At 28.2% G+C, this 12022-nt stretch overlaps 1 protein-coding gene across 2 annotated transcripts; it reads left to right on the forward strand.

Annotated features, from left to right (window-relative positions):
* The first annotated feature begins 8127 nt into the window (after positions 1–8127).
* LOC137826442 (uncharacterized) lies at positions 8128–11371 on the forward strand. Of its 2 annotated transcripts, XM_068632398.1 has the most exons (5): positions 8128–8369; positions 8513–8539; positions 8757–8879; positions 9638–9944; positions 10249–11371. In XM_068632398.1, the coding sequence occupies exons 1-5, from the start codon at positions 8311–8313 to the stop codon at positions 11050–11052; spliced, it is 1320 nt and encodes a 439-aa protein (XP_068488499.1). In that variant the 5' UTR covers positions 8128–8310; the 3' UTR covers positions 11053–11371. The 2 variants fall into 2 exon arrangements, with proteins under 2 accessions (XP_068488499.1, XP_068488500.1); XM_068632399.1 differs by lacking the exon at positions 8513–8539 and having other exon boundaries at positions 8172–8369.
* The last annotated feature ends 651 nt before the right edge of the window (positions 11372–12022 follow it).

The following is a 12022-nucleotide window of genomic DNA, read 5'->3' on the forward strand; positions in this document are numbered from 1 at the left end:
TTTCAGTGGACGTTTTCAAAATGCCATAAGATGAAAGAGAAAGGTGTTTCTTCAATCACGTAATAGCATGGCGTAGTGTACCAAAGAAGGTATCATGGAATGAAAAGAACTATAAATTATTTTTTGCTTAAGAAAAAGTGTAAAAACAAGAGTCATTCTTTAAAACCATTTAGTGAATGCTTTAGAATTAAGATCCGCTCCGTGAGGTGCTCGATGATCAAAGGATTGCCACTAATGTATATTGTTAAAAAAAAATTGAATAATTTTAAAGTTCATAATTTTTAAGAAATATCTTCACCTTTAATTTAATTTAAAGTATATAGTGATATTAGCTCACGGGTAATTTAAGAGTAATATACTATTACTTATTTTTTTTACAAATAATAAAATCAATAGAGAGGAATCTGGTCATAATTGTTTTTAACAAAAAAAATCTGTTTTTAATCAATATTATATATCACGATGATAATATTTATGTGAGATCCCTGTTTTTTAAATTAAATTTTTACTTCATAAAATTAGTTTATATTAACAAATTTAATTAAAAAACTTAGAGTTTATTAACATGGTCTAAAATTTATTTGAGTATAATTTTTCTTATTAATGTTACAGAATTGAGTCTTTAAAATAAATTAATAACAATAGAAATTATATTTTTTTTAAAGTAATAAAGGCTGATAAGTTGATTTATCTGACTTGGTAGGTTGGTAAATTATATAAGATAGGACAAGACAAATTGATGGTTGAGACATAGCTTACCCCATCCAATCCAATTTGTAACCCTAATTATATAGGAGATACCAATTAATTTAATTGTTATGGTCATTTTCTTTGTAAATTGGGCTCTAAATATTCACCTAACAATTCCATCATCAATACTTCAGTAACTCCCCTCAATAATTTTCTAACTACTAACTGTTTGAAGTTTTTCATATGAATAACAACAATAAATTAGATGTACCGTATAATATTGATGGGTGTCGATTAAGATTATTATCTGGTAAGATTATTGATCGGATATTCTTGACATGGTGTTATAGTCTTCATAGATCTCACAAAGACTCATTAACACAAAATGATTAACTTGTATGACATGGTCGTTATTGTCTTCATAGATCCCACAAAGACTTGTTAACACAATTATTAATGTAATCACGTTTTGGAATTTCACCTAAAATATGAAAGTTAACTCAATAACCTACCTTAGTCTCGGTCTAGTGTCAGAGGTCTATCACAATCCTATAAATAGACACATCAACCAAGATAAAAGTATGTACCATATTTATTACACTTACATATCTATCTATACTAAGCTCTAACCTACAAATAAGAGTACCTTTTTGCAAATACGCCACCTACACTGACCAAAGATCAAAGATTACACAACATTACCAATCAGAATCAACAACAACTTAAGGAATTAAAGGAGGACTGAGACCGTTCCAATCTTTTTTAACAACAGAAGATAATTTCTTTGTGAATAATTAACTCATGATTTTGTTAACTTATATCTCCCTACTTTCTTTATCTTTATCCTTTTTCCTTATCAATAGTTTTTCTTTATCTTTATCCTTTTTCCTTATCAATAGTTTTATCTATGTACTTTCATTTTTATTATCTTAATATTTTTCTATGTCTTATTAACACTACAAGAAAATTATTAAATATAAACTAATTTTAGAGACCAAAATATTTAGTTACTATATTGACTAAATTAAAAATTATTTTATAAACTAAAAAAATTATTGGTATATAAAGTAGTTTCTATTATTAATAAAAATTTAAAATTAGTTTCTAAATTGGTATTTAACCATTAGCTACCAATTTAAAAATTATTTTATAATTTTATATTAATAATAGAAACCAGTTTAGATATCAATAATTTGTTAATCTATAAAATAATATCTATTTTAATTAATATAATAATTAATTATTTTTTATTTCTAAATTTAATATTTATTTAATAATTTTCTTGTAATGTAACTTTTTCGTTTATATGTAATTGTTGGTGTAATTTTCTTCTCCAAAAAATACCCTTTGAAAGAATGTGATTTTCAACCTTCTAAACAAAATTCACATTCTTTTCAACTAATAAGAACACAGGCGCTCTCGCGCCTCTATATCCACATTTTTTTATTTTTGTTATTAATGAGTATCTTTATTTTTTTATTATTATTATGTTTTCACATATTTTATTTTTATCATTATCATGTATATGTATTTTTTATTTTTACCATTATCATATATGTATTTGTATTTATTAATATCTAGCGAAAAAACAGGTGCAAGAGTGTTAGTGTATCCGCATTTTTTATTTTTCTTATTAATATGTATTCGTTTTTTTATTAATATTATATATCTAATGTTTTATTTCTATCATTATTGTGTATATGTATTTTTTTATTTTTGTTATTAATGTGTAAATTTATTCTTTTATTATTATTATTATTTATCCATATTTTTTATTTCTATCATTATTATGTATCTGTATTTTTTATTTTTATCATTATTATATATGTATTTGTATTTATTAAAATAGACTATAAATTCACTCAAACATTCTAATTCATCATAAATTTACATGTTTATGAATTTTTTAAATATCAAATTGTGTATCTGTATTTTTTTTAGTTTTATCATTATCATATGTGTATTTGTTTTATTAAAATTAACTATAAAATCATATTGTAATATTTTAATTCATCGTAAATTTATTTGTATTTATATTTTTTAAATATTAATATATGTATTTGTATTTTTTTATTTGTATCATTATTGTATATTTACATTTTTTATTTTTATCACTACCATATGTGTATTTCTGTTTATTAAAAAGAACTACAATGTGTTTTAATGGTGAGACTTATTATTATTATTATATCCAATCTATTGTATGTTTTTGTTAGTGGACTGAGCAACTTCTACTTCTTTCAAACTTTGTTTGAATAAATAAATTTTTAAAAAATAAAAATCATGATTCAATAAAATTTACAGATTATAAAATTTTATGGAGAATAGTATTTTCTACACCAATACTTACAAAATTAAATTTTTTATAATAATTATGCAGACTAAATTATTTTGAGTGAATTTTTTGAAATAAAAAAGTTACACGCTAGTTATTAAAAGAAAAAAAATAAAATATTATTATTTTTTCTAACTAAATTAAAAATATATTTCATTACCTTTTATTTTAAATTTTACTTCCAAATGATACGAAAAAAAAAATGAATCTTTAATACCAACCAAAGATTTTTATGTACCAATAATAACATCAAAATATATTAATTTGTCAAAATAATATCCATGACAGAAAATAAATGTTTCAACAACTTATATTTAAATTAATATTAATTATTTATTTGAACTTAACAAAAGGATTACCTTAATAATCAACACACTTTTTTTTTATAAAATCCCAAACTAACGAATAAAAAACAAATAATAAACTTCTATCTATTAATTTATTTATTTATTTGTCAAATTCTATTTATTTTAAAAAATTAAAATCTGGTAACGGTTTTTTTATTATACAATTATTAAATATACACATTTTCATATTATAAAAGTATTAAATAAAAAATAATTTGAAAAAAAAAGTAAATGAAAAGCATATCACATCACATGAAGTTAAAATGTTTATACACGGTCATTGATAATGATTTTTTCACAAAAATGTTGGTTCAGATTGTTATAGTTATTGGAGAGGAGAGAGACATAAATACTAAATTATTATAAAAGAATGAATAGAAAAAATAAAATAAAAAGGGGAGTTGTTATAACATTATACAATAAAAACTCTATTCCTAAGTATGAGACACGTCGGCGGCGACACCAACGACCGAGTCACGGAGTTGTGCCTGTCTCGCCTTCAATTAGGTGGCAGACTCCTCCAAGTTGCGGATATTAAACCTTCTTTTCAATAACTTCAACGAAACCATTCATTGGTCGCTCTCCAAATGCACACTCTTATCCATTGAGAGGAAACATAAAGAAGAACACTTCTTTTTCTTTCACCTTTTTCTTATTCTCCAAATACTCCTTAGAAGGTTGTGTGCTCATGACTTAAATTAAGAAGTTAAAGGGGAGCAACAGTTAAAGGGACTTAAAATAAGGAGTTAAAGGGGGGAGGGGAATTGTGGAGGTTAACCAAGAAGTGAGGGGTTAAAATATTTATGAAAGAGGTTAGAAGGAAATTTTAAGTTATTTTTTAGACTATTTTATTAGCTAACAAATTGTTTAATCTAATTAACAGTTTAGTGAACAATCTTTTTTATTAGATTCTAACGTTTTTGTATGTATGTGGTAACAATGTTGATCACTTCTATTGTAATTCCTCTTAAATAACTTGCTTCTTTCTCTGCAGACTTGGTTTCTGAAGCTCTTGTTGCAAAATAAACAACATTTTTATTAAATTAAATATACAAATATATTCATACATATAAAAAAAAATAACTACAATTTATTTTCATATTGAGGTTTATGAATAAGTTGAACGAGGTTTCTAGGTCAGACTATGAATGTATGAAATGCATGTGTCACTATAGTTACCTCATCTGTTGGCACAGGAATTGCAACATAAGCAATTTATACTTTCTTCACTGTGACTTTCACCAAATCAGGGGAGAGCCACATTATGTAAGGTAGTGGTTCCTTACAGCCGAAAATCATGTGAAGTTAGTTGATCCACGATATAAAGAAGTCTTCACATTGCTTAACATACTTTTGTATTTATGCGCTTCTACGAAAAACTCAATTCCAACATCACGAATCATTTACTACATCATCAATGGTAGACTGAACATATTTTTGGGATATGAACACACTTGGTAAATGTAATAATTCACCATGTCATGTCAAAGTTGTATAAGATTGTAGAAATCCATCACATAGAAGATGTTCCCTGATTTTGTAAACATCCAATTTTCTCCCATTCAAATAATTAACGCTAGGACACCTAAATTTTACACCATCACCACTACTATTGACATTACGTTGCGCAAATTGTATAATATCTTTTACTTCTCTTTTGTAGTCATCACTTATGTGGGCTGAATTAATCCAATCTCAATCCACATGTATGTTCTATAATGGTCATTGAGATGTTGATTAATGGATGTAAAATCTCATATTTTTTTATTAAAGGTTTGAACCTATTTGAGAAGATTCACTCTTATTATAATTCAATAGTACATACATTTTAATCATCACTCCTTATATTTTACAAAATTTCGACAAGATTTTTGCATTGGTCTTCAGATGACACAAAATGAAAGTGGTAACACGACATCTGCACAATCAAATATGCACTCGAAGAACAACAAAAAATGCAATTAACTAAATTTATGTAAAATATATAAAATGTAGATTACAAGTTATCTACTAATGAACTAATCAAAAGTGATTACTCTTCCCAAAATATCCAACTAGACAATTCGAGATTCAATATATTTACTGTCAGTACAACCTCCTCTACTTTTTATAAAATGTTTGAAAAAAACACATTCACAATTGGAGGATTGGTAGAAAAATAAATGTATTAAATCTCAAACGAGAAACTAAAGATCTCTCAATTAAAGTTTTCAAAATCTAATAATTTGTCGGTCAGACACCTCCGATCCTAATACCAAATGTATGCAACAATTATAATCATACATGCAACTAAAAAAATTAATCAATTCTAAATTTACGATTACAATTAATAATCTAACTAATAATTTAAATAATAATCTAACTAATAATAAATAATAATTATTACGAAGTGGACTTTAAGTCTAACTCAACCCCATAAAACCGACTCATAGGGTTAAGGTTTGCACCCACTTATATACAATGAAAGGCTCTAATCTCTAGTCGATGTTGGATCTCCAACCCACCCCCTCACGCCAAGACTGCCAACTCGTGCGTGGGACTATATATTTTGGGTGGTCCGATAGCGGCCCGATAGCGGGTGGCACGATAGGCCCAACACAAACACTCGCTAGCATAGGCTCGAAATGGCTCTGATACCATGTTACGAAGTGGACTTTAAGCCTAACTCTACCCCATAAAACCGGCTCATAGGGTTGAGGTTTGCACCCACTTATATACAATGAAAGACTCTAATCTCTAGTCGATGTGGGATCTCCAATAATAATATAACTAATTAATTAATTCTAATTTTACAATTAAACTAATAATTTAATTAATAATCTAACTAACAATGTAATTAATTATATAACTAATAATTTAAATAAAAATCTAACTAATACTCTAAATAAAAATTACATTACTAATCTAACTAATAATTCATTACAAATAATAATGACAAAATTTAAAAAAAAATACTAAAACTACTAAACTAGTAAGGGAGTAAAGGTTGTGGAGGAGTTGAAGAGGTGACACACAACTGCGACATCGAGGAGAAGACGAGTAGTTTCGAACTCCACAATCCAAATTGTTCTACATTGAAAACGGAGAAAAATGAATGAAAAAAACACATGAAGTATTAAAAACAACATAAACACAATGAGGAAAGCATACTGCAAGTAACAGAAACAAAGAGAAGGCGTAGAGAAGAGAGCAATTGGAACAACAAAGAAGTGAAGGAGAAAAGACTTGCAGGAAAAAATAAAAAGGCCATATGGACTATAGTTTTGAGCTAATAACCGTAGTCTATATGGAATAATTAGGTATAGGCGATGGTTGTTGCAAAACCATAGTCTATATTGAGCAAAATAGGTGACGGTTGCCCACTAAAATCGTCGCTTATGTCCTCTATTTTCAAATAGGCGACAATTGTAATTATAATTGTCGCCTATATGTTGTTTTTATTCACAAAATTATCATCACGTTTTTTAGATGATGATTCCATTTAAACTGGTGTGTATACACAATGTCAAACCCCCTTTTTGCACTAATGTTTGGATCTTTTCTCATTTTGATACATCCTTATTTGAGCACATTTTGATGTGACAATTCATCCCAAATAGGTTCAAGAATTATGACATATGTTTTTAATTCTCTCTTTTATTACTCATATTAATATTTGTAAAAAAATATCTAACTTTTACTATCTTATAACTTGAATATGGAAGAATCTTCTACAGATGGACCCTCATTTAATATTTCTCGACAATCACCCTTTAGAAGATCCAAGTCAACACTTAGCTCAGCTTTCCCAAATTCACTTTGGACGATTTTCGCTCAATCCAGATTAGAACAAGTAATAATCTAGATTAGAACAAGTAATAATAATAATAGTAAATAAAAATAATAATAATATTAATTTGTGTTACCAATATTTAGTTTTAAAAAAAGATAATATTTATTATTTAATTTTATTTAAATCTTAAATATTTTATTGATACATAAATATATAAATACTAGACAATAACATTGAATGATATATTAATAGTTGTTTTCAAATTTATCTTTTTAGTCTCTTAAAATATATTTCAAGAAAGATAATAATTAGAATATCGATGTTATACATATATTGTTAAATTTAAGATAATCTATAATTAAGAGTATAAAATACTCGATTAATTGTTATGTGTGTATATAAGTAGAGTATATTATTATTTACATATTCATTAAAATATATTCAATGAAAAATAGTAATTACAGACAAGAAATTTATAGATATTTAGCTAATTAAAGCGATATTTAAGAATAAAATTAATAAACTATATATATATATATATATATATAATATTAAATTGATTGCATCAATAGAATCTTTTCAAAGTTATATATATATATATATATATATATATTGATAAGAAAAATAGTGAAGGATATTGTGTTGTTGAAGATAAAGCGACACCATTTTTCATTGAAAAAGCAAAAGACGCAAATCTAATTGGTAAATCTGTTTTTAATAAAAATTGCGATAATTGGATTGGTTTCAGCCACGCATGCCACACAACATTTGTAAACAAAGTTGCTTTGTTAAGGAACTAATCATTTTTGGATTCGAATCAGAAAATGAAAAAGCAGAAAAGAAGAAAAAAAAAGTAAAGTAAAATTATTTACAGTATAATAAAAAGTATAAATAATCAATATATTTTTTATATAATTATATTATAGCAAGAAGATATTTAAAAGATTATTTTTAATTTTTTCGTGTCTTTTCCTTCCTCTTTGTTTTTTTTTCATTGGTTTATGTGGAAACAAAGAGAGATAGAAGGTAGAAAAAGAGCAGTGATTAAATTGACTTTTGGTCTTCACCTTCTGAACTACGTTGGAAGTTGTTGCTTCCCCATAAAGTTCTTTCTTTGTTGAATTTGGGTTGAAGAAGAAAAGAATAGAGATTGAAATTAACGAACAATGGGTTGGGAAGAAGCATTTTACACTCTCTTAACCAACTCATTCACCCTCCTTTCATGGTAAATCCAACTCTTTCTCTTTTCTTCATTACCAGTTATTTCAAAATTTAGCTATGATCAACCAAATCTAACCCTTCTGTTTCACTTTTCTTAGTTCTTATTGTCTTACGTTTGTGTCTGTTTTGTTTTTCTTGCACGTGCAGGCCTCCGTTTAGCTTTCTTTGTCCATTGTAAGTAGCTGCTATCAGTACTCGTAAATATGATGATAGTAAAGAAAATACCCCATTTTGTTGTTAAATTAAATTACATTACCCTCTAGCATTCACTGTTCTCTTTCGAACTCCCGAATGAAAAAATCAAATTGAATGTGTTTTCTTGGTAAAAAAAAATAGCCTTTTCTGAAAGTATAAGAGATGTATGTGTTCCTAATTTTTATTTTTTTTTCAGGTTTGTTTCTGTTCGTGCAATGGAGAGTGACTCCCGTTCCAGCAACCAGCGATGCCTTGCTTTTTGGGTTCTGTTTTCCTTGTCAATGATCATGGAAAGGGAACTTTCAGTGTTATTGAACTGGTACTTTTTTTCTGCTGAGAATTTAATTGATAATTTGAGAAAATCTAAAGTGTATTTAGTTTACATTAATCATTAAACTCGCCTAATTGTTCATGCACACCGATAATTTTAATTCAAACCACCTTAATCAATTTTTTGTCATTTTTTCTTAACTCTTATACTGTCATTCCATAGTTTCCTCTTTGTGGCTTTAAACTCCAACATTCTCTTCCATAGAGTATATAACAAGTGATAGAGCAATGTGATAACACTCACTTCTATAGAGTACAAGTGGTCATTGAGCAATATGATCACAATCACTTCCATAGAGTACAACAGGTCTAAAACTTTCCTTTAAGCTTCGTAGGTACTTTGTGATCTCAAATAATTCCTAGTTTTTTGTCCATTTTAACCACTCAGCTTGTATCAGATGACATCTTCATCAGTTTTACCATTATTTTGCAGTCTTGATCCCAAACTTGTAAACTCTTGGTATGGCATCTTTTCCAATTTTTACCTTCCAAGTTATTGCAATGTGCATACTTTGTTTTATTCTTACTATTCAACGTATGTCTCCAGAGCTCAAATTAAAAGTTAATCTCTTCGCTTATTCGTCAGTTTTGAATGTAGAGTTGGGAAAGAAAGAAAATATAGTAAGAGTTCATCCTCCTACAATCACTGTCTGCTGCATGGAACCAAACATAACTTGCACTAATATTTGAATATATCCTGATCTTTTGGTTTTCTACTACCATTTTTTAATTTGCTTGTTTTTACAGCCCCCCATGGTGGCCTCATCTGAAATCCATAGCAACTATCTTGCTGTTGATACCTTATGTTGGTGCAGCACCATGTGTGTACAAATTCTTAATTAGACCATACTGTCCTTGGAGGCTATTTACAAAGACATCAAACATCTTCAGTGAGAAGGGCACACATGTCGAATCAGATGAGGATGGTAAACTCTTTGATGTCTCTGACCAGACAATTACGACAAGCCAAATACAGGGAAAGGAACTTGTCGATTTCTCTGATCAGACAATTACGCCAAGTCAAATACAAGAAAAAAAACTTGAAGCATATCAGGTATTGGTTTCAAGCATTGCAGCAAATTACTGACAACCCATCTGATAATATTAAGTTTTTAGCCTTTTTTTTTGCTACTTTTAATTTCTCAGTTTATCTCTTAACTCCAAATATGCAAATGCCATGGTGAATTTTCACTTGTAATTATGTTGCATATTTACTTATGTACAAGTTTTCATCGTCTACAAGGAGGTGTCTGCTTCCTATTCATTCCTTATCAGATTTTCATTTACTCTAACTCTAATGTGTCATTGTCTCAATAGGCATTAATGTAGATTTCCTTTAACAAAATTGTTTGCGTCAGGATGATAGTGCAGGTTGTGACATGACTGGAAGCAGTTATACAAGACTAACTAGTAAAAAGCTAGTCCAGAAGGAATGGAGCTGTGCTTTGTGTCAGGTTAGTACTACCAGTGAAAATTGCTTAAGGGAACATCTCAAAGGGAAGAAACACAAGGATAAGGAAAAAGAGCTTAGAGTAGAGTGCCATGAAACAAATAGCACGTACCTGTTATCCTCTACTCAGAAAAGAATCAAAGGGATGGTTCTAATAAGGAATCTCAACAAAATTGCTAACATTCTCAATCCAGTTTCCAGATCCGTAAGATGGTGTGAATGGACAAAGCCAGAGTTTGGATGGACAAAATTAAATACTGATGGTTCTATTAATAGAGACGTTGCCAGTTTTGGAGGGCTGCTTCGTGATTATAGGGGCGAACCAATGTGTGGTTTCGTCTCTAAAGTTCCTCAAGGAGATGTTTTCTTGGTTGAGCTGTGGGCCATTTGGAGAGGCCTTGTTCTTTGCGGGGGCCTTGGGATTAAAGCAATATGGGTGGAATCAGACTCCATGAGTGTTGTGAAGACAGTTAATAGAAAACAACATTGTCCAAAAGCTTATGGCTATTTGAAACAAATCTGGAAACTATTAAAGAAGTTTGATAAATATCAAATTTCTCACTCATGGCGTGAAACTAATAGAGCAGCAGATCATCTTTCTAAGATGGTTGTTTGGGGAAACGATGTGGTTTTGTGGCCTGTTGATTTTCCACCTACCCTTTGCAGTATCATTAAAGATGATGCCAGAGGAATGAAATACCTCAGACGATGAGAGAATGTTACCAACACTCTGTTGAATTGAACAAACTCTACTAATGGTTACATTTTTTAAAACTATAAGTTGTATAGTGTTTAACAAATTTTAAACAATTAGAGAGAATATGTTTCTACATGATGATGATATCTAACTTGGGTTAGTCTCAGATTTCCATTTCAATGGGATGGTTGGGGAGTTAAGAATAGAGAAGAAACAAAGTTAGAAAACCCTGAGTGGAAACTTATGCTGTAGCTTCAGTTAACATCACTGTTTTAGCTCCACAAAATTCAAGATTGATATATAGAGTTGCTAACTAGCTATTAATATTGTTTAAGTTGTAGATAACAAATCTAGACTTTTTTACTGCTTAATGTTACTGCTATGATACCAATTGTCTTAATATATGAACAATGCATGTATCCTTAATTCTCTCCTAATTCAAGTAAATGGTTAATCTTAGTAGTCTCTAAAATATAAGAAAAAGAAAATAACATTTTGACGTTTTTTAGGGTTCATGGAATCCACAAAGTTTTTATTATAAGTAAGTGTCTTTATTGTAGAGACCAAATTGAAAGTGGTTTATTTTAGTGATTAAAAAATAATCCTAGAAGTTCAAGGACTATTAGTGACTAAATTTAACATTAATTTGAAAGAAATAATATGACTAAGAAAAAAATAATGTTTACTTGACATATCATGCCTCATCTTGGAAAAAAATGATAAGTAATATGAAAAAAAATATAAATAATGAGAAGTATCAAATGTATATAGTGTTTCACAATGTGATAGGCTTGCAAACAATATTATACATTTTCAAGCTTATTGATGGCAGCAATATGCTTTTGTCTTCATAAAATAAAATATTTTTATATTTTAATTTCTATAAAATTTCACGAAAACTTTTGGTCTCTATTTTTTTTTTCAATACGGTCCTGAACAATTTAAAAAATAGAATATTTCAATAATTATAAAAAAAAAAACTTTT

Source organism: Phaseolus vulgaris, chromosome 8, assembly GCF_000499845.2.
Source record: "Phaseolus vulgaris cultivar G19833 chromosome 8, P. vulgaris v2.0, whole genome shotgun sequence".
Taxonomy (NCBI): Eukaryota; Viridiplantae; Streptophyta; class Magnoliopsida; order Fabales; family Fabaceae; genus Phaseolus; species Phaseolus vulgaris.

Excerpts from the sequence above, each read along its gene's own strand:
- LOC137826442 (XM_068632398.1), top strand. The coding sequence starts at position 8,311 with ATGGGTTGGGAAGAAGCATTTTACACTCTCTTAACCAACTCATTCACC. Across the intron at positions 8,880-9,637 it reads CTTTCAGTGTTATTGAACTG|CCCCCCATGGTGGCCTCATC; the intron begins GTACTTTTTTTC and ends TTGTTTTTACAG. Across the intron at positions 9,945-10,248 it reads AAAAACTTGAAGCATATCAG|GATGATAGTGCAGGTTGTGA; the intron begins GTATTGGTTTCA and ends TGTTTGCGTCAG.